The sequence below is a fragment of the Vitis vinifera genome, chromosome 8 (assembly GCF_030704535.1).
Source record: "Vitis vinifera cultivar Pinot Noir 40024 chromosome 8, ASM3070453v1".
Lineage (NCBI taxonomy): Eukaryota > Viridiplantae > Streptophyta > Magnoliopsida > Vitales > Vitaceae > Vitis > Vitis vinifera.
Window position 1 is genome coordinate 13333686 of NC_081812.1, and position 23824 is coordinate 13357509.

Here is a 23824-nt window from a genome sequence, read left to right on the forward strand (position 1 = left end):
CTCTAAAAATAAAAAATAATTTAATTTTTAGAAGTGAATTTGAAAGTGCTTCATACCCTCTAAAAATCAAGATAAAATCTCATCAATCTCTTACCTTTTACTTTTATGATCTAAGTAATATCACTAGTAATTTTATTGTAAGAAACAGGAATTTCAGTGATGAGACAATAGAATTTGGTTGTGGAAGAATGGAGGCCAATACAAGGGTTTTTGAAAAAAGTAGTGAATGGAAATTAAAAACATAAATGCATGAGGAAAAATTTAAAATCAAAAGTGGGTGCGAGGAAAACATTGTTGAAATATGCAATGAATGCTGAAGGGAGGGTACTCAAGGCAGTTAATGGGGCTTGAAAAACGAGTCGTCCTTGTCAAGTTCAAGGAATGAAGACATGGTTAATTTCATGTCCGAAAAGTCACAGTCTCACGAACCATTGCCCTCTTGAATAAGAAAGGTGAGGGTTGGAAAGACTAACTGAGACTAAATATTAAAGCCCATACCAGATTACCAGAGGCTGGATTGAATTCAAGGATAACCAGTAGGACTGTGAATCCATTCTGGTTTTGATAAAATAAAATAAAAATCAGAAATTATAAAAGGTCCCAAAGAAGACCACTTCTCAGTGTCAATGGCGGTAATACCTGCATTCACAAACCACCGAAGGCAGTAAGGCCACAAAATTGAAGTACAGGAAAATGAAGAAAGGCAGGGCAGGATTTGAAAAGTCAAAAAACTACAACCCACAACGTAACATAGAAAACGGAAAATGTCAGGTAACGGTCATGTCATCCACACCAACAATTTCAATTTTGTATCCATTCAAACCTCCATTTCAGACTCCTTTCCTCTATAACTTTCCCATATCAAATTACCCCCGTCACCCGACAACTCCCCAGTGCTATTAAAGAAGCCATTTAATGCACCAGCTTCTTAAAACCGTCCATTCTCATCGCGACTGCAGCCCCATGGCCTACTTCCCTCCCCCCTTCAACTGATCAAATTAAGCTCTCTTAAGACGGATTCTTATTATGACAAAAAACATTAGGGGTTTGAATTACCCAAAGAAGTTTTTAAAAAAATTGATCATGAAAACAGAATATTTTTTAAAACGGATAATTTTACAGATGTGTTTTCATGTAATTTTTTATGAAGTGTTTTGACAAATAATCAAAAAGTATGAAGAAGAGAGGGAGCTATAAGTATTTACATGTTCATTCCCAATGCTCTAACTGCTGCCCGGCTCATGCTTTTCCACTTGAGACTGTAGCTAATATAATATGAAGAATCTAAACTTTAAGGCAAGCAAATTAAAATTACTTTCTGTAAAATCTGCATGGAAACTACATATTCACATGATGCCTGCAAAACATAATTGGCTTCTCTTAAGATTCTGCTGCTCAGGAAGTCAGGCTATTGTACTGCACCTTGCTTGATCAAACCCTACCTTCCGCTATCGAAGTCCTTGTACGTCATCAAGCTACTAAATTTTGGAAACCCTCTTAATTTTCAAACACACACTCCCGTGCAATGAGTCCGACCACCCCATCTAAGAGTTTGAAAATTTTTGTTTAAAATCTGTAAACTAAAATATCCACCGTTGTACTTTCACTCTTCCATGGATACTTAAACTAACAAGCAATTCTACTCTTCCATGTATGCTTAAACCAGCAAGCAATTCTACTCTTCCATGTATGCTTAAACCAGCAAGCAATTCTAGAAGAACGATTGAGTAGACATTATTTGTAAACTTCATTCTTTTTTCTACCCTATGTAATCACAAAAATGGAAGGCAGGAATGCAATCATTAGAAGGATCACACAAAGGCGGAAATGGAACAACCATGACACAGTCCAAAGGTAAGTTCAGGTCCATAAAAGGATAACTAGGGGGGTTTTTTTACTTTGGATTTGCAGAGCACCCAAACCCACCCTCAAGAAAAATAAGATAAAATAAAATAAATCCAGTGCTATTCATGTTAGCCTTAAGAGCAGGCATTTGCATATAAATATTTCAATGTGACAGCATTACAATTCGGGAGCATCACTTTGGTTCAGCCAAAAATGGACTCTGATGGTATTGTTCCTGGCACAAACGCATGGAACGCAACAGGAAACACACAATGCAATAGTAAAACTAAGATAACACCACAACTTGTGGCTTGTGCACAGTCATTCTCTTCAAGGGGTGATTTAAAAATTTCAGATGATCAATGCTCAAAATTCCAATGGGTGGGATATAAGATGATCTACCCTCCTGTACCTCATAGCTTGGAGGCATGACCTCTGATTCTACTCAAGGCAATTGCTGTCTTTGAACCAGATTGTCGTCCCAAATGCTGACAGATGAAATCCCCAGCCAACATGAGCTTCCCAAGATCCACATTTGTCTTCACCCCGAGTCCATTTAGCATGTAAACAACATCCTCAGTCGCAACATTCCCAGAAGCACCTTTAGCATATGGGCAGCCCCCAAGACCAGATACTGATGAATCCACTGTGGTGATCCCCATCTGTATAGAAAAGAGATAGTGTATAAAATATGGAATAAAGCAAACACCCATCATGATTAGTAATGTTGTTGAGCCAATTTTGATCCTTAACTGAGTATGCAATTCTGATTTTTTGAATTTCTAAGTGAATGATAAGCACATCATTAAAGCAAGCTCAAGAAAGTTCTGCATATACTCAGTAGATGTGATTTAAAGATGCATCATTATCTTAAACCACTGAAAATTCAGTTATATGCACCATCTCAATTATATGCATCTCTATGTTCATGAGTAATGATTTTTAAAATTTTCTAAATCCAACTGCACCCCCAAGGTGAAACTTTGATGTTCATATCAACATAATATGCATGGAGATTACACCTTTTTTGGTACAAGATGAAGGCAGCTTATGTTGAAGAATGCACTCTAAACAGTCTACTAAGCAATGTGTTATTATTACAATCTAGTTTGAGTTGGGTCAGTGAAATGTTTCATGAAAGTTATAATAATATTAGATTGGTATCCATGATTGGAATTATAGTACAAAAATTAAGGACATTCAATATCTCATTACCACGTATCTTGCAATATATTTGATCCCACTTGGGGCTGTTACTAAAGTAATTCATTCTTCTAGCAATGCTAATTTTCTTCTCAGTTTCAAAACAACAATATTTCTGAGGCCTGAACTCGTTAATGGAATGACCCTTGGCTACCATCCAATGGACCCCAAATATATTTTCCTTTTAGTTTCCCATTTTATTTTATGTTTTACCTTAGTGTTTATGCTAACTGTATTAGACCCTTATTTCAATCTATAAGCATTATATATCATATAATTTTCTTTAGTAGTGGTACAGGAGAAAAAGATTGGGGTTGACTTGTCCAAGTAAGGTGGCTTAGACAAGCAAACAAGGATTTTTGAGATATCAGCCTTTGATGGTAAGTACTCTTTTTTTTCTTGTTTGACAAATATGTTAGTAGCAGCAGCAACAATGAATTCAATATAAACCCACAAGATAAAAATTAAAATTAAAAGAATAAAAAAAAAAATAATAATAATAATAATAAAGATAGCTTTATTTGATAGTGTAAACCCAAAAAAGGGACAGCTGTATGTGATGGTGAACTCTCTATTCACCGTTTCTTTTGGCATAGAGAGGCCTAAAAGGGGAAGAGGAAGAAAACCTAACCACAGCAATGTAAAAACTAATGGCAAGGATCAGTTTTTAATAATAATAATAAAGACAGCTCTATTTGATAGTGTAAACCCAAAAAAGGGACAGCTCTATGCAATGGTGAACTCTCTATTCACTGTTACCTTTGCCCTAGAGGGGCCTAAAAGGGGAAGAGGAAGAAAACCTAACCACAGCAATGTAAAAACTAATGGCAAGGATCAGTTTTTAAGTGTCATCATTGTGGGAGATCTGGTCAAGCTAAAGAGATAATTTGGGAAATGTGTGATCATTGAACAACGTTTCCTCAACACCCCAAGCTACTGATATTGTTTTGAAGCTGCTTTGAAACTCTATTTAACAAACAATCCTATCGCGCACTCATATTAATTGTTTTAATAAAGATTCACAAGTGCACATGCATGCATTTGGTTTTCTCTTCAAGTGAAGTTGATAGGTATCTAATGGAGAATTATTATTGAATTTCAAGAATTTCAAGAAACAAGAGACCCAACTGATACTCGGATAGCTATTCGAGAGGCTATCACTCTCCTACCAGATCTACATGATATCCAGCCCCTGTAATTCCCTCCTTTTTCCTATTTTAACCATCCCAGCCCGTATCCAGATTGTGACCTAGCCTATACTAAGGCTGTTACAACTAACTGCCAGGTGGCAGTACATTCCTCTTCCCTTTTCTAGTATACACATAACGTGTATGAGGCCTATCATTACCCCCCTCAATGAGAGACACCTTGTCCTCAAGGTGGAAGTCAGGAAAGTGTTCTTTAATTGTGTCGGTTGATTCCCATGAAGCTTCAAACTGAGGAAGTCCTTTCCATTGAATAAGTACTTCAATATCAGTCTGATTGTTATTGGGAGACAGGTGAATATCTAAGACCTGATCAGGCTCCACAAGCCATTCCATATCTTCAGCAAGAATAGGGGAAAGTGGCTGACATAAATCAGCTGAACCAAGAGCCCGCTTGAGCTGTGAAACATGAAACACTGGATGAATAGTTGCCGAAAAAGGAAGCTCTAACTTGTATGCCACCAGACCAATTTGCTGCACCACTTTGTAAGGGCCAAAATATCGTGGGAAGAGCTTCTCATTGGGTCGTTTGGCAAGGGAACGAAGACAATACAGACGGAGTTTTATATAGACAAAATCCCCAACTTCAAATTGAACTACACGACAATGGGCATCTGCAGATGACTTCATTTTAGATTGGGCACAACAGAGATGGTCCTTCAGTTCATTTAAAATTAGATCACACTCTTGCAATAACTGATCCACTGCCAGAACAGAGGTGGAATCTGATCCATAACGTAGCAACGGTGGTGGGTCTCACCTGTAAACTGCTTGAAACGGTGTCATATTAGTGGAGTGGAATGTGGTATTATACCAGTATTCTGCCCATGGAAGCCATGTAAACCAATGTCTAGGCTTGTTATATGAAAAACATCGAAGCTATGTCTCCACACAACGGTTGACCACTTCCGTTTGTCCATCCATTTGAGGATGAGATGCAGTACTATGGCAGAGAGAAGTAAGCATATTTGCTCAATCAATCCACAACAACTAAAATGGAGTTATAACCCTCAGACTTAGGAAGCCCCTCAATAAAGTCTATCGTCACATCATCCCATATTTTTTCTGGAATAGGCAGTGGTTGTAGTAACCCAGCAGGCGACAAAGTTAGGGCCTTATTTTGTTGGCATACAAACTCTTTGATGTCATTCTTCATGCCAACCCAAAAAAAAATCTCGTATGAGTCGTTTGTAAGTCTGCAAGAACCCGGAATGCCCTCCAACCACGCTAGCATGGCCCTCTTGAAGAAGTGCTGGAACAAGGGGTGAGGCCTTGGGAAGAACTAGGTGCCCCTTGTAGAGGAGAATGCCATGGTCCAAAGAATACCAAGGATAAGCATCTGGATCAACCAGCAGCCTCTGCCGAATCTTAGCAAGGTGTGGGTCAGCTTCAACTTGTGAACTAATCAACGAAGTGTCTAAGCGACTAGGAACTATGAGGGCAGCTAACTCCATAGAAATGGGGATGTGAGATAAGGCATCAGCTGCTTTATTCTCCAATCCAGGCCAAAACTGAATTTCAAAGTCATACCCCAACAGCTTTGCAACCCACTTTTGGTATGACTCATTCACCACCCTTTGCTCTAGTAGAAACTTCAAACTACTTTGATCTGTTCACACAATAAAGTGGCGACCAAGCAGGTAGTGATGCCACTTCTGAACTGCTAAGACAATAGCCATTAACTCTCTTTCATATATGGACTTTTGTCACTCCCTTGCTGAGAGGATTTGGCTAAAATAAGCTACTGGTCTATGACTTTGCATCAAAACGGCACCCAAACCATACCCCGAGGCATCCGTCTTTACAATGAAGAGTTGACTGAAGTTGGGCAAAGCCAATACAGGAATCGTTGTCATAGTTGTTTTCAATTTTTAGAAGGTTGCCTTGGCCTCTGGGTTCCAACTAGAAGCATTTTTTTTTTTGAGTTGCTGAGTGAAGGGCCAAGAAATAGCTCCATATCCCTTGACAAATCAACAATAGTATCCAGTCAATCCGAGAAATCCTCGTAATTCTTTAAGGGATTTGGGTGTGGGCCACTCTACCATGGCCGAAATCTTGTTGGGATCAGCAGCAACCCCCTTGGCGGAAACCAAATGGCCCAAGTATTCCAGCTGTGGTTTAGCAAAGAGACATTTCTTTCCATTGACGTGCAGTTGGTGGTTCGCCAGAATGGACAACACACTTTGCAAATAATCACAATGCTCCTTCAAGTCCTTGCTGTACACCAATATGTCATTAAAAAATACGAGCACAAATTTCCGAAGGTGTGGCCAAAATATACGGTTCATTAACGATTAGAAAGTCGTTGGTGCATTGGTTAGCCCAAAAGGCATCACCAAGAACTCGTAGTGACCTTCATGGGTGCAAAATGTCGTTTTGTGGATATCTTGTTGTCGGACTTGAATTTGGTGGTAGCCCGATTTGAGGTCTAGTTTGGAAAAAATGGTCGCGCCATGAAGTTCATCGAGTAACTCATCGATCACCGGAATGGGGAACCGATCCGGGACTGTAACTTTGTTAAGAGCATAGTAATCTATACAAAACCTCCATTCTCCATCTTTTTTTTTTAACCAACAACACTGGACTAGAAAATGGGCTTAAACTAGTCCGAACAATTCTTGCCTCAAGCATCTCTAGCACCAATCTTTCTATTTCATTCTTTAGAATATGTGGATACCGATAGGGACGGACGTTAACCGAAGATGCTTCCAGGATTAATTGAATGGCATGGTCAATATCACGACTTGGTGGTAACCCTGTTATTGGCCCAAAAACTCGTTGATGTTGAGCTAACACTTCTTTGACTGTTTTCGGGACCTCTTGTACTCCTTCACTCAAATCCGAAGTGGTGGAAGTCTAACAGAGTTCCACCCATACCCCTTGGCTATGGTGCTGCAATGCTCTAGCCATTGCCTTAAGAGACACCTCGGTCTGACTAAGGCTCGGGTCTCCCTTTAACACTATCACTGCCTTCCCTATTTTGGTCTTCATTGTTAGCATCTTTCAGTTTACTTTCACGTCTCCTAAAGTCCCCAACCAAGGCATTCCTAGAATTACATCAGTGTTGCATAATTCAAGTGGAAGAAAGTCACTACAGTGAGCCCCTACATCGAAATACAAACTCCCCTACAAATGCCCTTCCCTTTCACGGATATCCCAGTTCCCATCATCACCCCGTAACTAGTTGTTGTAGTTAATGGAAGTGCTAATTGTTGAACCAAATCAAGGAATAAAAAATTGTGGGTAGCCCCACTGTCTACAAGGATGATTACCTCTTTTGACCCGATCGTCCCTTTAATCTTCATAGTCCCCGGCATAGTTAAACCGACCACGGAATTTAGAGATAATTCCACAACGTCTTTCAGCTCGATGAGTGAAGGTTCTTTGGTTGCTCTGTCGTCAAACTGATTATCCTCCTCCTCTTCATCTTCGTGCACCAATAAAACCCTTAATTCTTTCTTACAGTGATGACCAAGTGAGAACTTTTCATCACACTTAAAACAGAGCCCCTTCTCTCTACGGGCTTGAAGCTCTGATTCCATCAGTCTCTTTATCGGAATCTCACGTCGCTAGTTCATCGTCTTCTCACTAACAACCACTGCCCTAGTCTGAAAATTTTCCCCAATCTTCCAATCACCTCGATTTGCAGATGACAACATTTTGGTGCTCTTTGGGTCCTTTGGTTCACGGGCCGCCCTTAGGGTTAAATTCCTATCTTCGACTTGTTGGGCCATTTCCATCAAGTGGCCCAGCCCATATGGTTGCAGAAGACGTAACTCAGCCCGGATCTCAGGAAGCAGCCCATTCATAAACGTACTTTCCATTACCTCCTCTGAAATCCTTTTCAAGGGAGTCGCTAGAATCTCGAATTCCCGCTGGTATGCTGCCACTGTCCCTTGTTGTCACACTGCCAGAAACTGCTCACAAAGGCTCCCTTCTTGAGTCTGACGAAAGCAAAGCAATAGCCGCCTCTTCAAATTTTCCCAACTCCCAAACGCCTCCCTCGAATCAGTGCACTGGTACCAAGAGAGTGCGTCCCCATCTAAACTCATCGCAGCAGCGACTAATTTCTCCTATTCCATGAGTCCATACGTCGCGAAGTATCGATCGGCCCGGAAGATCCAGCTATCCAGGTTTTCTCCCGTAAATACAGGCATCTCCACCCGTCGACCGCCACACCATTCCCCGTTTCCGCCTCGCCTCGTCTCATCTGATGCCATCCACCCCCCACTAGTTTCCCCAACTCCAGGGATCCATTTTGCATGGTTTTCTCGTTGAGCAGCAGTCGTCGTGACCCGCCCCGATGACAACGCCGCCACCGTCTTTTGTGTCTCTTCCAACGATTGCAGAACTCGCATTACATTCTAGGCAAGGTCCATCACCGTCTTTTCCATTCCTAGTAAGCGCTGCATCTCCTCTCTGATTTCTCCAACTTCCTTCTCTAGAAAATCCACCCGACCTTCATTCTTTTTCTAAGCCATCTAGATCGATGCTCTGATACCAAATTGATAGGTATCTAATGAAGAATTATTATTGTATTTCAAGAATTTCAAGAAACAAGGGACCCAACTGATACTTAGATAGCTATTCGAGAGGTTATCACTCTCCTACCAAATCCACATGATATCTAGCCCCTGTAATTCCCTCTTTTTTCCTATTTAAACCATCCCAACCCATATCCAAATTGTGACCTAGCCTATACTAAGGCCGTTACAACTAACTGCTAGATGGCAGTACATTCCTCTTCCCTTTTCTAGTATACACATAACATATAGGAGGCCTATCAGAAGTAAATGTTGAATCATCAATTAAAAAACTTCTAATCGAATCAATTATGTATAATCATTTTCTAGTGTATCTGTTAATGCAATATTAGGGTTCAGATTGCCAATGCATCACTTCCTCATATATTTTCGAAGAAGAATATTATGATATCATTTACTAATCCCATCTGTTACTAGTAATATATAAAACTTAATAATGGGTCTTGCATTTTTCTTTAGTCTAGTTTCTTACTACCAATTAGAGTAAGATAACCATCAGGGTTCTTGAACCTAATGGTTATTACTTGTTTAAGTCAACATTATTCCTCAGGTAGATCACAGCCTAGTAGAATCAGTAAGACTAGCTTAATATTGTTATCATCAATCATTTGTCACTTTTGTCCTCAAACCAACTTTTTAACCAGTTTATTAAATTTTCACCTAATTCATGTTTTAAATGTGAGATTCATTAGCTTCTGACATTGTCACATGTCACATCCTATATTTGATAAATTCTTTTGATTTTGCACATTATGATAATTGAGAATCTCCTCATTACAAATGTTGTGTGTTAATCTAGGGCCACCTCCCCCTGCTTTTTATCTTTGCAATCATTATTTGTATCTTCTGCAGTTTGGTTGATCAACTGTACTTGTGTCATCCTCAGGAAATATATAGATAAGATCATTGTTAAAACATTTCAAAAAAAAATCTAATTAAATTTTGGTATTAGCAGAGAGAATGGGTGCATTTATGATGGCCATGTACCCTAATTTAGAGAACACATCAACAAAAATGTGTTGCACAGAACATAAATGGACACAACAAGAAACCTCCACTTGAGGGATTTTGTCTAATCACTCCATAGCAAACTCACACTGGCATCACATAATCAATTTGAGGTATGTGTTAGGAAGAGAATTCTGGGTCAATTTCTAGTTTCATACATATATATTTGGCTTCTAGTGTCAATCATTTCACAATATCCTTAAAACCTTAGTTAAAAAATAATTCACCCAGGAGCAATCATTTTCACAAATGATGCATATATGAATAAAGAGAAATGGCATCTTAATCAGAAAAACCTAACTCATTATAGAGGGGAGTCGAACAGTCTCTAAAATACTGTGAGTATGCATTATGTAAAAAGAAAAAAAAAATGAAGAACAGTTCAACCTCAATCTGCCCAAGAAAAATAAATCCACAAAGAATATACTGGAATTTGAAAGGTTCAGACTTTCATGTGCAAATTAAGATAAGAAGGTTGCTTACTTGGAGTGATGCTAGAATATTTGAAAGAGCCTGCCCATAAGTATCGTGAAAATGGACGGCAAGCTTATCAATAGGAACAACATCAATAACATCTTCAAGCATTGGAATGACAGTACCTAGACATAGGGAAAGAAAGCAAGAAATAATAAATAAATCAACAAAGAGAAAAGCACCAGATAAAAGAAAGCATTATTCCTACTCTTAAAAAAAAAAAAAATTAAGCACATCTCCTTTCTTATACTCAATGCATATATTAACTATAATTAATTTTAGATTTTCATGTTCTAGGTCTATAGGTCAAAAATAAATCCAATGTGTAAATTTTATTACACTGACTTCATCCAATAACCATAAGGTATCCAGTCACATGTTAATCCTATTATTATACTATGTTTTGTATTATGCTATTAAACTCATTGTTTTTCAATTAAAATCCCTTGTTTGCAGAAGTTAGATTATTTATGTAACATGGACAGTTCCAAAATTTGTGTTTGTATATGCAAGCCAGCAAGCACGCCCATTTGTATGTGCAACAAATAATTTAAGAAATCAATTAATTTTAAACTGGTGAAAACTAAACCAAATGTATACATAAATTGTTTTTAAATTCTGGGCTATTCCACTGTAAGGATTTATATTAATGTGAACATGTGATGTTTTAGGTTAAATTATTATGTGTATAATGTTCTAAATTAGATTATCATACTTTTGGGTTATATATTATAGAAGCTCCCATATTTTTGAAAAAAGTATTGGCCCAATTATGCCCCAAACCAAATCAAACTGATGTTAAGTCGGGTTGGTTTTGGTCAATAACTAAATTGGTTCTAATTGGTTCCAATTTATTTTAAACTGACCAACTCGCTTTTAGTCTTGGGTTGGTTAAAAACTAACCTAAACTAAACCGCCCCTACTTGCTGACTACAAATTTATTTTTTTCACATACAATGTCCCACAATTTTACGATGTTTGAAAAACAAGAAATTTAATATGCTTATTACCTATTACCAATCAAAATTCTAAATTAAAATAAAGGGAAAAAATGGAAAATAAAAGGTGAGGCTATTTTTGGTTTCTAGAAAATATTGAGGAAAGAAATAAAATATTAAGGAAAATGATTTCCTCATGTTTGATTTTACCATGAAAAATATAAAAGAAAATCAAATATAATTAAATTTCATTGGAAACTTATGCATTTTTATATTATTTAATCTTCATATATAGAAGAATAAAATAAGTTAAATGTATTTGAAATAGCATGTAAAAACAATTTATTAACTTGAAATCTATTTTTCATTTTCCTTCAATTTTTCTCTCCTACTTTTTCTCCCTATATCTTCTTTTCCTTACATTTTCCTTCAAATTTTCCGGGAACCAAACATGGTATAAGAGAAGTTAGAGAACGACCTTAGTATTCATAAAAAAGTCATCTAAAAAATAACTTTGAACAAAAAAAAAGAAAAAAAGAGCCAAATTGAGAAAGAACAATGAAGCTAAATCAACAAAACTGTTCAGAAAGTTCTCAAAGAGGGAAAGGAAGAAAGCTAAACCGTTGCTAGAGAGATTTGCACACACAAATTTCTATTAAAGAAAAATTGGTGGCCAAACTGAAATTTTATTAATTTTAAGGAATAGAGATTAAATCTCTATCTTGCCTTTTGATTCTTCTATACAAAAGGAAATAATGTTTGATACGAGGACTTGAACACTTAATTTTCAATCGAAAACATTTAAAACTTGATTTTGAAGAACTTGAATGTGTTCTTGAGAACTTCGAACCTTCAAACTTTTTCTTAAAGAATCTTCTAATCCATAACTTGATCTTAAAGAGTTTTCAAATTTGGACTTGAAGATCAAAGACAAAGCTTGAATAACTCCTGAAGCAATCTTTCCAACTCTGCTCTTTTGTTGTCTTTTGACTTTTCTTGAGAGCTTTGGAATGAGCCCTATTTATAGGGATTAAAAGCACCGCATTTGCATCCATTAAAATATTATTCTTTAATTAAAATAATGTTTAAGAAGATTTGAAAGAGCATTTTTCCTAGTCTTTTATCAAAAAAAAAAATTCCCTAGTCTTTAATTTCTTTCTTAACAAGACTTGATAATTATTTTTTCCAATTATCAAATTTACCATTTTTGTCTATTTCTAACAATTATATTTTACTCATCAGAATATATACTTTTTTATTTAAATGGATGACAAATTGTATAGTTCTTTGTCCAGGGCCTATGTTACACATGACATTATTCTATTGATAAAAAATTTATGCTATGTAACAATTTTTAATAGGTCACAATTTAAATTAATTATGAACATTTGATTTTTCTGTTAGTCCATAATTAACTTAATTTGATTATATGATAAATTATAAGGTCCAAATCTAAGACTTAATGGATTGAACTTGTTTGTAAATAATAAGCCTTGGCTTATGTTCCCAAGCCTTTGCAAAATTTTACACCATTTATACTATGTTTCAAGAGTTTCTAGTAAGTTTCCGTTCCTTTAAAAACACAAATGACATGTTAAAATCAAAATCAATAGTTTGTGTGAGGTACTATCATGAGGTTGCAAAAGCTCCTACACTTGGCAATTTATTATTTCGGTAATGACTTTACAATGCAAAAATTGACATATTATTTCTTATTTATCACACAAGGAACCTAACCACCATTTGACAAATAGAAAAAACAAAAGGCAGTTTTAGACATTACCAGGAGTACCAACACCAATAGTATCGCCAAGGGAAATTTCATAGCAACCCATATCATAAAGTTCTTTACCCACATATGTTACTTTTGATGGAGATACTACTCCTTCCAGTGGACAACCCACAACGCACGATATGTATCTGAGAACATCAAGGACTAATTATTACCCTTCTATATAAAGCAAGAAATTGAATTAAAATAGAAAAGTACTAATTAGTTTTCATGTCATACATCTAGCCACTTCTTTTCAATGAAAGGTTACAAATAGAAATCAACAATAAAACACAAAGGTTAAAATATATTTAGATTCTTTACAAATCATCCTTTTTTTTTATGCCAAAAAATAGTTACAACTCAAAAGATAGTCCTTCGGCATATAAATTTTATTTGAGGACATCAAATGAAGAGAAAGAGAGTATAGAATTTTAAAAGATAAAAGATAAATTTATCTAGGGGGTAACAATAAAACGGTAAAGGAAATAGTCAAAGGTTGATAGATAGTAAATCTCATCTCTGAGCCATCTCCAACAAGGTGCTCATTTCTAAGCATCTCAATCGATGAATCAAATCAGATGGAAAGAAAAAAAAAAAAACAATTCACAATGAAGCTTTGTCATCTAAATAACTGAACAGAAAGAGATTTTACTAGACACCAAGTCTCTTCATTTGATGGAATACTGAATTTATCTTGTTTCTTTGAGATGCAAAATACACTGAAAAAATGAAATATTAAACTTTATACATTTTCAAGCTCCAACTCTCTTCTTTTCTTTTTTCCAAGTGAATAAAGTTAAGAGAGATTTGGAGAAAAAATTTATTGGGTTCAAACCACCCTTCTGTTTTCCTTTTCTTCCTTTTCCCTTCACTAGTTATTTCCCCCAAAGTTTCCAAAACCTGAAATTTGGAGCCTAAAAGTGATAAATATGTAGTAAATGAATGAAGAGGACAAATGTTGCTTATGCAGATCTCTTTTTTTCTTTTGGGTGATTAGGAGTGTGTTTGGTAGTGTTTCTATTTGAAGTACTTTGAGTTGAAGTGCTTTCTCTAGAAGTGTTTTTTCAGAGAATTGGCTATCAAGTGCTTCTCTAAGAAATATTACAAATGATTTTTCAACTTTTTAAAATTACTTCACAAATTTAGCCAAACGCTTAATTTTTCTTCAAAAACATTTTTTATGCTAGAAGTGTTTTCCAAAAGCACCACCAACGGACTCTAAGAGTACCTATCAGGAAATGAAAATTCTCATGCCAGCTATGCTTTATGGTATAAAATACTACAAAAAATTGTAGGCAAAAAGATGAGTAGCCAAAGTGAAGATTCAGGTGTTAAGATGGACAAGTGGCAATACAAGAAGAGGGTGGAAACAAGAAATGATAGATTCATGAGGAGCTAGAGAATGGCACAAATGGGAGACAACATCAGGAAAAGTCATCTACTATGTGTGCAAAGAGGATCAATAACACACCATTAAGGAGAAGACTTTTTATTAAAATTCTAGACAACAGAACGCACGACATATGAGGTATATATTTCTTCTGCAGATAACAGTTTCTGTCATTTGTGTAACATAGATATATTTATCTCTCTATTTTAATCATCTCCTAAGAGAAATTTATGATATTTTCACTACTCTTAAACTACTTTATAATTATAAAATATATATGAGTAGAATTTATTGAATCAACTTGCCTAAAAAAATTAAAAGAGTTTATTAAATAAACTTAGAAGAAATGAGAAGCTGAAATTGAGTTAGAAGACATACCCACGAACAGGGATTGAGAGCTTTCTAGCAGCAAGAGCAACATCACGGTAACGAGTGAGACTATCTTCAATGCTACAATTGATGTTTGACTTTGAAAATGACTCAGAAGCAGAGGCAAAGATGGCCACTTCCTTAGCTCCAGCTGCAACAGCTGCTTCAAAGCCCTAAAACAAAACATTACCAAAATCAGCAATTTCATCCAAACAAATTGAACATCAGGTTACAAGTGCAAATTCATCCATAAAAGACAGCTTACTTTAAGATTAGGTGTCAACACAGGAAATCTACCACCTTCAACAGTTCGAATGGCTTCCATTACATCCTTTGCATCTGCTAGCTGTAATTTAATCATGAAAAGTTCAAACAGGCAGACTTATATTTTGTTTGGGAGGATAATCCAAAAAATGAGAAAACATAATAGTAGATACGAGAACACAAGTTAGGACACCCGTAGTAGTTAAAAACTTATGATACACAATAGATACAATAATATGATACATTTTTTATGAAAATCGATATATTTCACAATCTATTTCATATATTAATCATAGCTTAAGATACTTGTGATGCGAGATATAATGATACAACAGCACACACCTTTAACTATTTTTCATAATTTTTAAGAAAAATCATATTCAAAAGTTTTTTTTCTTAAAAGAAGCATTATATTAATTGCTTAAAATGTTCTATAACATTAGAAATTGATCATAAAAAGGTGAGAGAAGTAAAATAATCTTATATAAAAAGCTACATTCTTGTTGTCGAAACTCATGTTAGAAGTTAAATAAATTTATTCTTACAATGAATATTGGAGAATTTCCATTTCAATGATTTGAATTTTAATATTGAAAATGATCATAATTGATGAATAAAATTTTTTACTTAATCTATTAGTTTTGTGAATATTAAAAGTTGAAACTTTGGAGATGACATATGACATATATATATATATATACACATAAGTACATATGTTTAGTAAAATTTGGAATTAAAAATTATATCTAAAAATTTTAAAAGCTTTTTTTTTGTGAATTTTGTGATGAACCTATATATTAAACTCATATTTTGTTAAATGGAACTTTTTAAAACCCTAGTATTCAATGTTTTCATACAATATGATATAGTTTAAAAACTTAAGATACATTATTCAATACGATACACAATACAAAAAATAGAAAAACAATGCACGATACATTTTATAAGTTGACAACTATGAGGATATCTATAAAAAAAGGGATTATCAAAAAATTTGACTTTAAGATCCAAATCCAATGAAGCACATTAATTTAAAGATGCTGGAGAAATTGAAAGAGGATACACCACCAGACAGGTAGAAGAAACACAAAACATAAACACATACTTATATAGAAACCAAAAAAAGAAAAAGGAAAGAAATAAAAAACAGAGAGAACGAGAGATAGGGATGGAGGGAGAGAACAAGCAAGATATGTTACAAACAAGTAGCAAAAATAATGGCCTTACAAAGCAATGTTTAGCAGTCATTGTGATAACAAGAAAGGAAAAGCTTCTCCTTGATGCTGATATTCCTTCTCTTGCATATGAAGAAAAATTTAAAATTTTATGCTCAAATATAAAGTTTATCAATAGAGTTTTAAGAAAAATAGCTGAATTTGGTGGACTACAAAATGTGCCTCATTAACAATCAAAAAGTCAAAAAAAAAAAAAATCAAACATGCCCCTGTTATATATACTCACATCAATGGGTACAAACACCTAAGGAAGAAATGAACATTTGTTTTCCATTTGTAAAAGCCAACTGGATTTTGCCATGCAACTAAAATGTTTTCAGTAAGTAATACAATATTCATTTAAACAAAATATTTCTTACTAAAAAAGAAAGTATTGTTTGAATCAAATCTTAATTGACCAATTAATGCTAATGAAGAAGTAGCATACAACAAGAGAGATAAGCACAAAAGTTTTGCCCACAATTGGCACTAACTAGTTGTGAAAAATAGCTAACTCAACCTAAATAATCATCAAGAGGTGAGGGTGAATTGGTTGAAGGGCAATTTTACAAGATTTTACAATTAGACAATGAAAATAACAAGAACAAAAATAATGAGCAATTAAAACAAGACAAGATAAGATGAGCGAAGGAAGAAGAATTGTTAACTCTAGTTTATAGTGGTTTGGCCCAAACCCTGACCTATATCCACTCTCCTCAAACTCCGATCGAGTGAGAGTTCTACTAGTTTCAAGGCTTCAATCCAAGCCTTCAATGTGTACAATTGGATTATGGTGTCAATCCACCTTTGACAACTCTTCTCAAGTAGTAAACCTCAATTGAACAACACATCAATAATTTGAAAGAAGTAATGAAAGGACAATACAATCCTAATGAACAATAATGGCTCAAAAATTACAATGAAACTAGGATTGGTTTAAGGTGCACAAGAGAATTAGAATGTACTCAAGAGCTTTCAATGAGACTTTTGGTAGGTTAGCAATTGAATACTCATGATCTCATGTGTATAAATTCTCTTAAAAATTTCAATTTATAGCTCGACAACTTGAAAAACCCAGAACCCACAACTTGGATAGGACCGACTTACTAGTCATTGAGCATTTAATGCCCTAACAGGTGACTGTTAGAGGTCCAGGAGCTCAACCAATCGAGGCTTCTGCCTCAATCGATTAAAGCAGCCTTTTGGGCCCCAAGCGCACAAAAGTACCACCTTGACTACTCAAGCCAAACCAGCTCATTCGATTCCCCTGCACCTCGACCAAATGAACTATTGTTGCAAATTTGAGACCAAATCAAGGCAAGGAAACATTAGGAAGGCTTCCAACACACTTCATAAATCCTTTAATTCCCAGGTTATTGAAAAACATGAAACCATCCAATTTTATGAAAATATATTCAATTTAAAACGCATAAAGGATGATTTTAAAAATGTTAAGTGCGTGAATGAATTGATTTAACCCTAGTGCACCAACAAATCCAATCTTACAAAGGTTCCTAGGACTTCAACAAGACCTAGTCTTCATAACACAAATCGTCTATTGATTGATCCTTGAATTTGCCTTGATTCCTTCAAAACCTGAAATAATAAACTTAATTGAACTATTAGTACCATTAACCTCATTTTATTATCATCAAAACTCCATTAAGGGAAGCCTTGGGCCAACACTAGCCTTATAAAAACCTTTCTGAGCTTATTCATATAACCCCATGGTGGTTGTGCTTGAAATAAATTAGCAAAGGTAGAAAAATGGTAAAGGTTACATGAATCTTGTGTATAACTTCATCCTATGTTGGGTTTCTTCTTCTGTTGAAGTGTATATCTTGAATCCTAGTCCTTTTGAGGTCCCCATGTCTTTTAAGGTTTTCAATTAACACAAAGAGAGTCCTTACCACTGCCACTTTTTGTCTTAAGGCACTCCACAAACCAACCTGGTAACTTTTTTTCCTCAGAAAAAACTAAGATTAATTGATTTTGCCTTGTCTTTCAAATCCATCTCTACTTGCTTACTGTCTGAATTTGTTTCAGCTCCATAAAGCAAAGTATTCCCTCACCACCATATCATATATTTTTGTCCAATTTCACTTATCTAGCTCCTACAAAAGGACAAGCCATCTTCACATCAGCTCCCTTGCAAATAAACCAAATACCCTACTCTTCCACTTATAATTAATAATGCACTTCATAAGAGTAAAAAAGTAAGAGACTTTGATTTCAAAATCCTTCACTAGATAGGGAGAAACCAGGCAACTTAAAATTAATAGTTGGAGGTAGTGGGATGAAGTTATCCTCTAAAAAACTGCCTTCTTCTTACATCAACTACTCCCTTTTTTTCTCAAAGAGTAGAAGTAATTCTACACTTGTACCGCATATCATGTGTGCCACATCCTCTAGTATATTAGTACTAAAGTAATAAGCTACCCAGCTCCATGATGAGATAGAACTTATTTGACAAGATGATCCAACCATAATAACAGAACAGCCTTTGTCCTTATCAGACCTCCTAGTCTGCTTCCATGCCTGTGGTGATCATCAAAAAACTTCTCACAAGTCATAACTTATTTCATTAAAAAGTTCTAAACATTTTTTACAGTTCTGAAAATCCTAAATCACTATCAAACAGCCATCTATATCTCTTATTATTGCTTAAATATATTTCTACACTTGAGCAGTCAAGAAATAAATTTTCACATAATTGGCTCCAAGATCCAATGTAAAATATACATCTAACAACTAACATCATAGGTTAGGGTCTTGATTAACATCTAAAACACACTCAAATGCAGAAGATAGCTAGCCACATCACAGAATATAAAACAAAAATAAAAGGCCCAATTATTTATTTATTTATTTTGTTGCAAACACAAGAAGTTGAACAAAAAGGAGAAACTTCTTAGCAAAGTTAAGGTAACAAGGCTGACAAATCTATGCAAAAATGAACATACAGAATAGGCATGCAAAGCAAATGACTTTACAAGAAGGTTGACTATCTCCCAAAAACTACCAAAGCCTACTTTACCTGTGGCACCCATTTTGGTGAGACAAAACTTGTAGCCTCTACAATAGGCAATCCTGAAGAAACTAGCATCTTAATCAGCTCAACCTTTACAACAGTAGGCACAATGTCCTTCTCATTTTGCAATCCATCTCTGGGACCAACTTCCACAATCTTCACAAATCCTGGCATACTTCTTAGCAACTGCAAGACATCATGTAAACTTTTAGACTACACAATTCCTGTATTTAAAATAGAAAACCACCAAACCTTGAGACTTGCATATATGTCCAGAAAAATCTGAAAAAATGTGGTATATATTATTGAAATTGTCAGCCTTTGAACATGTGTGAATACTCATAGCCAGAATATTACAGATGTTTCTTATATCAGCATGAAATTACAGATTTGGCTCAAAATAAAGTCACTAAAGAATCTAATTCACTGAGCAAGGACTCAAACAATGACCCTACAAATAAAGAAAAGAAATAGACAAAGTTTATAACTCCTTCCCTCTTTTTCTTTATAATAAGATTTCCACTTATCCACCAATAATAGAAAGTCTACATGAGATGTAATGCACCTTATTATCCCTTGTGCATTCATCATTGCAATGGGAGCTATAAGGACGATCTGTCAAATAACAAGCATCAGGAACACTTCGAAATACTCTATGATTTCTACTCATGTTTGCAGGTGTACGATTTAAGAAATCCCCCCGTGACACATTCCTCATTTGTCTTCTCCAAGGGCATACTTCTTCTGTATACTCATAACTGCAAAAGAATAACTTATGAATGTTCTAGATAACCAAATCAAATGTCTAGAATTTATTTGACATGGAATTTCCCATCAAAAAAGAAATCCCCTGGGAGTCACCCCAGCCATGCTAGCAATAGAAAAGGCCACAACTCACAAGTCAAAGGAAAATGAATATCCATAGTCTTTTCGCTCACTCTACACATGGCACACAAATCAAGAGTGAGCACTCTATTGGGCCATTTAACCTGAAGATTCATATTGGTACTTACCCTCTACCTCTCCTGCTGATAATATGAAGAAAATTTCCATGCAAGAAGGAATTTCCCGGGCAGCTACCCCAACATTACCACTCAATAGAAAATGCACTGCCATAACTCTTAAGATAAAGGGAAATGAATACCCATTGTCTCCTTATTCACTCTACACATGGCACACCAATCAAGAGTAAGTGTTCTATAGCATCCAAAGAACCTTAGGATTGATATTGGTATCATCCTTTTCTCAAGTTACCAACCACTCATTTCTTTAGTTTTCAGGGAACTTTGCCTTCCCAAATCAACTCACTATACAAAAGAAATAGACCACTTGACCCATGGAGGGAAGGAAGGAAGGAAGGAAAGGACTTAATGACTAATGGCACAATTTTGTTTTTTGATCCCAGAATTAGAAAATTAAGCTTTTGGAAGGCTCTGAAACCTGAAAAAGAAGAATGAAAGAAATGGAAAGGGACTTCAGAATTCTTCGTACATGATTCATGAGCTGTCAAGCACTGTCATAGCACATCAGGCAGTGGTAATGAACATCTCGGTGTTTTAATCTGTGAGGCACACGCAAACATATATACCTGTACATAAGGACAACTGAATAGAAACGTGGATTTTAGCATCTAATATCCTTACAAAAGCCTAGAATTTATGAAAATAGGGGACACATGGGTGCGAATGTGACAGTTGACTGTGATAAATCAAAATTAAAGTTTCTTTGTGATTTACCAGGCAAGCATGTAGATGGAAACAAATTTATTAAAAAAAAATAGAGAAATAAAATAAAGAATGTAGAAGAAAAGATTAAAAAAAAAATTGAAAATACATTTTTATGCCAACGTTCAAGCAAGAGTTAAGAAGATTTTAATCAGAGGGCTTCAGGTTTATAGACATATGCTTACTTGCTATTTTTTGGAGAGTGAAGGCTCGACCCTTCAACCCAGCAATCTCCGATTCCTGTACCATTTTCTCTGATCATGCAAGGATTAGAGGAAAACATTTTAACTTTATCACCACCAAATCTTGAAAGCTTGCCAAAAACAGCTGGCTCCTCCAAATTTGACATTATTGGAATAGAAGTACAAGAAAAGAAACTTCTCAACCGTAAAAATTTATCCAAAGCCTTCACTGATAGCATCTGATCAACAACACAAAAATGAAAAAACTGATTAGTCTCTGGAGTAGAAGATCTAACCCTTTATTTACGTACCTTGAAAACAAGGAAAGGATGAAAAGGTATTTATGAACGATCAAGAAAAATTCCAAGCACGATATGTTATCAAGGGATGAAAGTAGTTTTAAGTAACACACTTCCAAATATTAACTTTCCTACAGCAGTCACAAAGTTTACACCAATACTGAAGTTTAAAAACCTTCTGTGCTACTTCGGCCGCCAAGAATTACTTCAGCTTCTACCACATCCGATCCAAACTCGATGTTTCGAACTGAAACATCATAATAACCAAATTTAGATTAGTTTTTTTTACGGAAAATCTTATGCGAGAGAGAAAATGGTGCCCTGTACAACAATTAAAGAAACAAAGTCTTCTATCCCCCTTACTCTAGTGACAAATAAAAAATCATTTTTAAAAACCAGAATTAATGCTGTATACTTTCATTGAGTCATTAGAATTCCATTAGCGCCCTGTAAACAAAAAATAATTTACTTTCGGAGTTGTGGCAATGAAAGATTGTAGGGTAAGGATCTCTGGTCTAAAATTGAATTTTCAATTTCAAATATCAGATTGGTTGTCTCACAATTTTCGTTAACGCATAAGTAGGATCATAACAAATCGTGCCCTAAAGCACTTACCAGTTAGATCCGGGAAAAATATGTGATCTCTTCACTGATTCACTGCTATTTTGATTAATCAAATCCGATGTTTGATTGCTGAGAAAATGGGAGAGAAAAAAAAACATTCATTCAAGAAACCTCGTAGGAATATCTTATCAGATAGGACGTTATGGTAAACAAAAGGAATGTAAGGAAAAACGTAAGCGACTTAGCTGATAACTGCCTTGCGATGAGGCGCCAATCTCCGGGAGAAAGGGCCGGCCCGGTCGTGGCTTGGGTGGGCTTGGGCACCCAGTGAAATTCTTTTTAATGAAAACAGGGTTCATCCGGCGCAGAGATTAAAATGTGGGAAATTACCAAAATATTGGTAGGTGTATTTTATAAAAATTCTGAAAAAAAAAATAATTAAATGAAAATAATATATTTCTTTGGCTTTCTCCACCAACCAATACCATTACCAAAAATCTTAAAATATTATATTTTCCTAAATTTCTTTTAACTTCTCTGAATTTCTTTCTAAAATAAACAAATTTCATATCAAACAACACTTAATAAAAAAATATTATCATTCTTTAAAAATAATTTGAAACTTAAAAATTAATTTAATTAATATTAGAAAGTCATAAAACTCAAAACTAATCAAATTAACATTAAAAAGTCACATGCCTAAATTCATTTTGAGTAACATTTTTAATTTTTCTTTTATATATAATCATAATATTGTCGGTTTTTTTATTATGCAAATAAACTCAAATTTAAGCGTGTTGATTTGCTAAAGGGCTTAGTTATTTTTTAAAATAATTTAAAACTCAATTAGTGACTTAATAAATATTTATAGACAAAAATTAGTTTAAAATTGTTTTTTTTCTTAAACATATTTTTTCAATTATTTATAAATTAAAAAATAAATTTCAAATCAAGGCAATCTTTGTATTAAATTTATTAATTTTAAAAAATAATTTAAAACTTAAAAAAAAAATATATATATATATATATATATATATATATATATATATATATAGTACCTATAAAAAATGATAACCCAAAACCAATGTATTATATGTCATAACTCACTATTTCTCACATACATAATTATATCTTCTGAATTTTCTCACTATATAAATAAATTCTAAACTAAATGTAAAATTACTAATATTTTTAATTCTTTAATAAATTTTATAATTTTTAAGAATAATTTGAAGTGTAAAGAGTTTATTAATTAATTACAGATTAAATAAAAAAAGTTAGAATACTTTATGTACATGAGTACCAAATGTATGCATGTAATAAAAAGTTTGATTCATATGTCCCTTAAAAAATTAAACTTTATTTATTTTTAAATTTATTTAAAATAAAATAATATCACCAATTATTATTATTTATTTTTAACAAAATAAATCAAATATATTTTCATAAGGATGTTAATATCCATATTTTGATAATATTTACAAAAAAAATATATAATTTATAATTTTATTAAAGCATTACCATTCATTTTTTTATTAAAAATTATTTATTTAAATTATCTTTAATTGTAAAATTATTTTCAAAAACAATTTACCCTAATAATTTTTTTTATTTTTTTAAAAAATATATATATATTTTTAAAAACAATTTACATTGAGAGAATTAAAACGCCTTATATTATAGATAAATTAATAAATGAGATTTTATTTTTATTATTATTATTATTTATTTTATTCATATAATCACTTAAATTATCCAAATATGAGAATGAATAAAAAAAGAAAAAGGAAATGAGA

General features: G+C 34.3%; 1 protein-coding gene across 10 annotated transcripts; it reads right to left on the reverse strand.

Moving 5' to 3' along the window:
* Positions 1-1967: 1967 nt before the first annotated feature.
* LOC100243192 (hydroxymethylglutaryl-CoA lyase, mitochondrial) lies at positions 1968-22457 on the reverse strand. 10 transcript variants are annotated; one of them, XM_010655322.3, is made up of 11 exons: positions 22080-22457; positions 21640-21711; positions 21169-21404; positions 20751-20820; positions 19825-20017; positions 19266-19445; positions 15016-15096; positions 14760-14923; positions 13001-13137; positions 10289-10404; positions 1968-2507 (listed from the first exon to the last, which is right to left on the reverse strand). In XM_010655322.3, the coding sequence occupies exons 5-11, from the start codon at positions 19975-19977 to the stop codon at positions 2259-2261; spliced, it is 1080 nt and encodes a 359-aa protein (XP_010653624.1). In that variant the 5' UTR covers positions 19978-20017; positions 20751-20820; positions 21169-21404; positions 21640-21711; positions 22080-22457; the 3' UTR covers positions 1968-2258. The 10 variants fall into 10 exon arrangements, with proteins under 10 accessions (XP_010653624.1, XP_010653626.1, XP_010653625.1 ...); XM_010655324.3 differs by having other exon boundaries at positions 20751-20847; XM_010655323.3 differs by having other exon boundaries at positions 20751-20863.
* Positions 22458-23824: the final 1367 nt, after the last annotated feature.

Excerpts from the sequence above, each read along its gene's own strand:
- LOC100243192 (XM_010655320.3), bottom strand. The coding sequence starts at position 21,404 with ATGCTATCAGTGAAGGCTTTGGATAAATTTTTACGGTTGAGAAGTTTC. Across the intron at positions 13,138-14,759 it reads CTCTCAATCCCTGTTCGTGG|ATACATATCGTGCGTTGTGG; the intron begins GTATGTCTTCTA and ends TGATGTTCTCAG. Across the intron at positions 10,405-13,000 it reads TATTGGTGTTGGTACTCCTG|GTACTGTCATTCCAATGCTT; the intron begins GTAATGTCTAAA and ends CCCTATGTCTAG.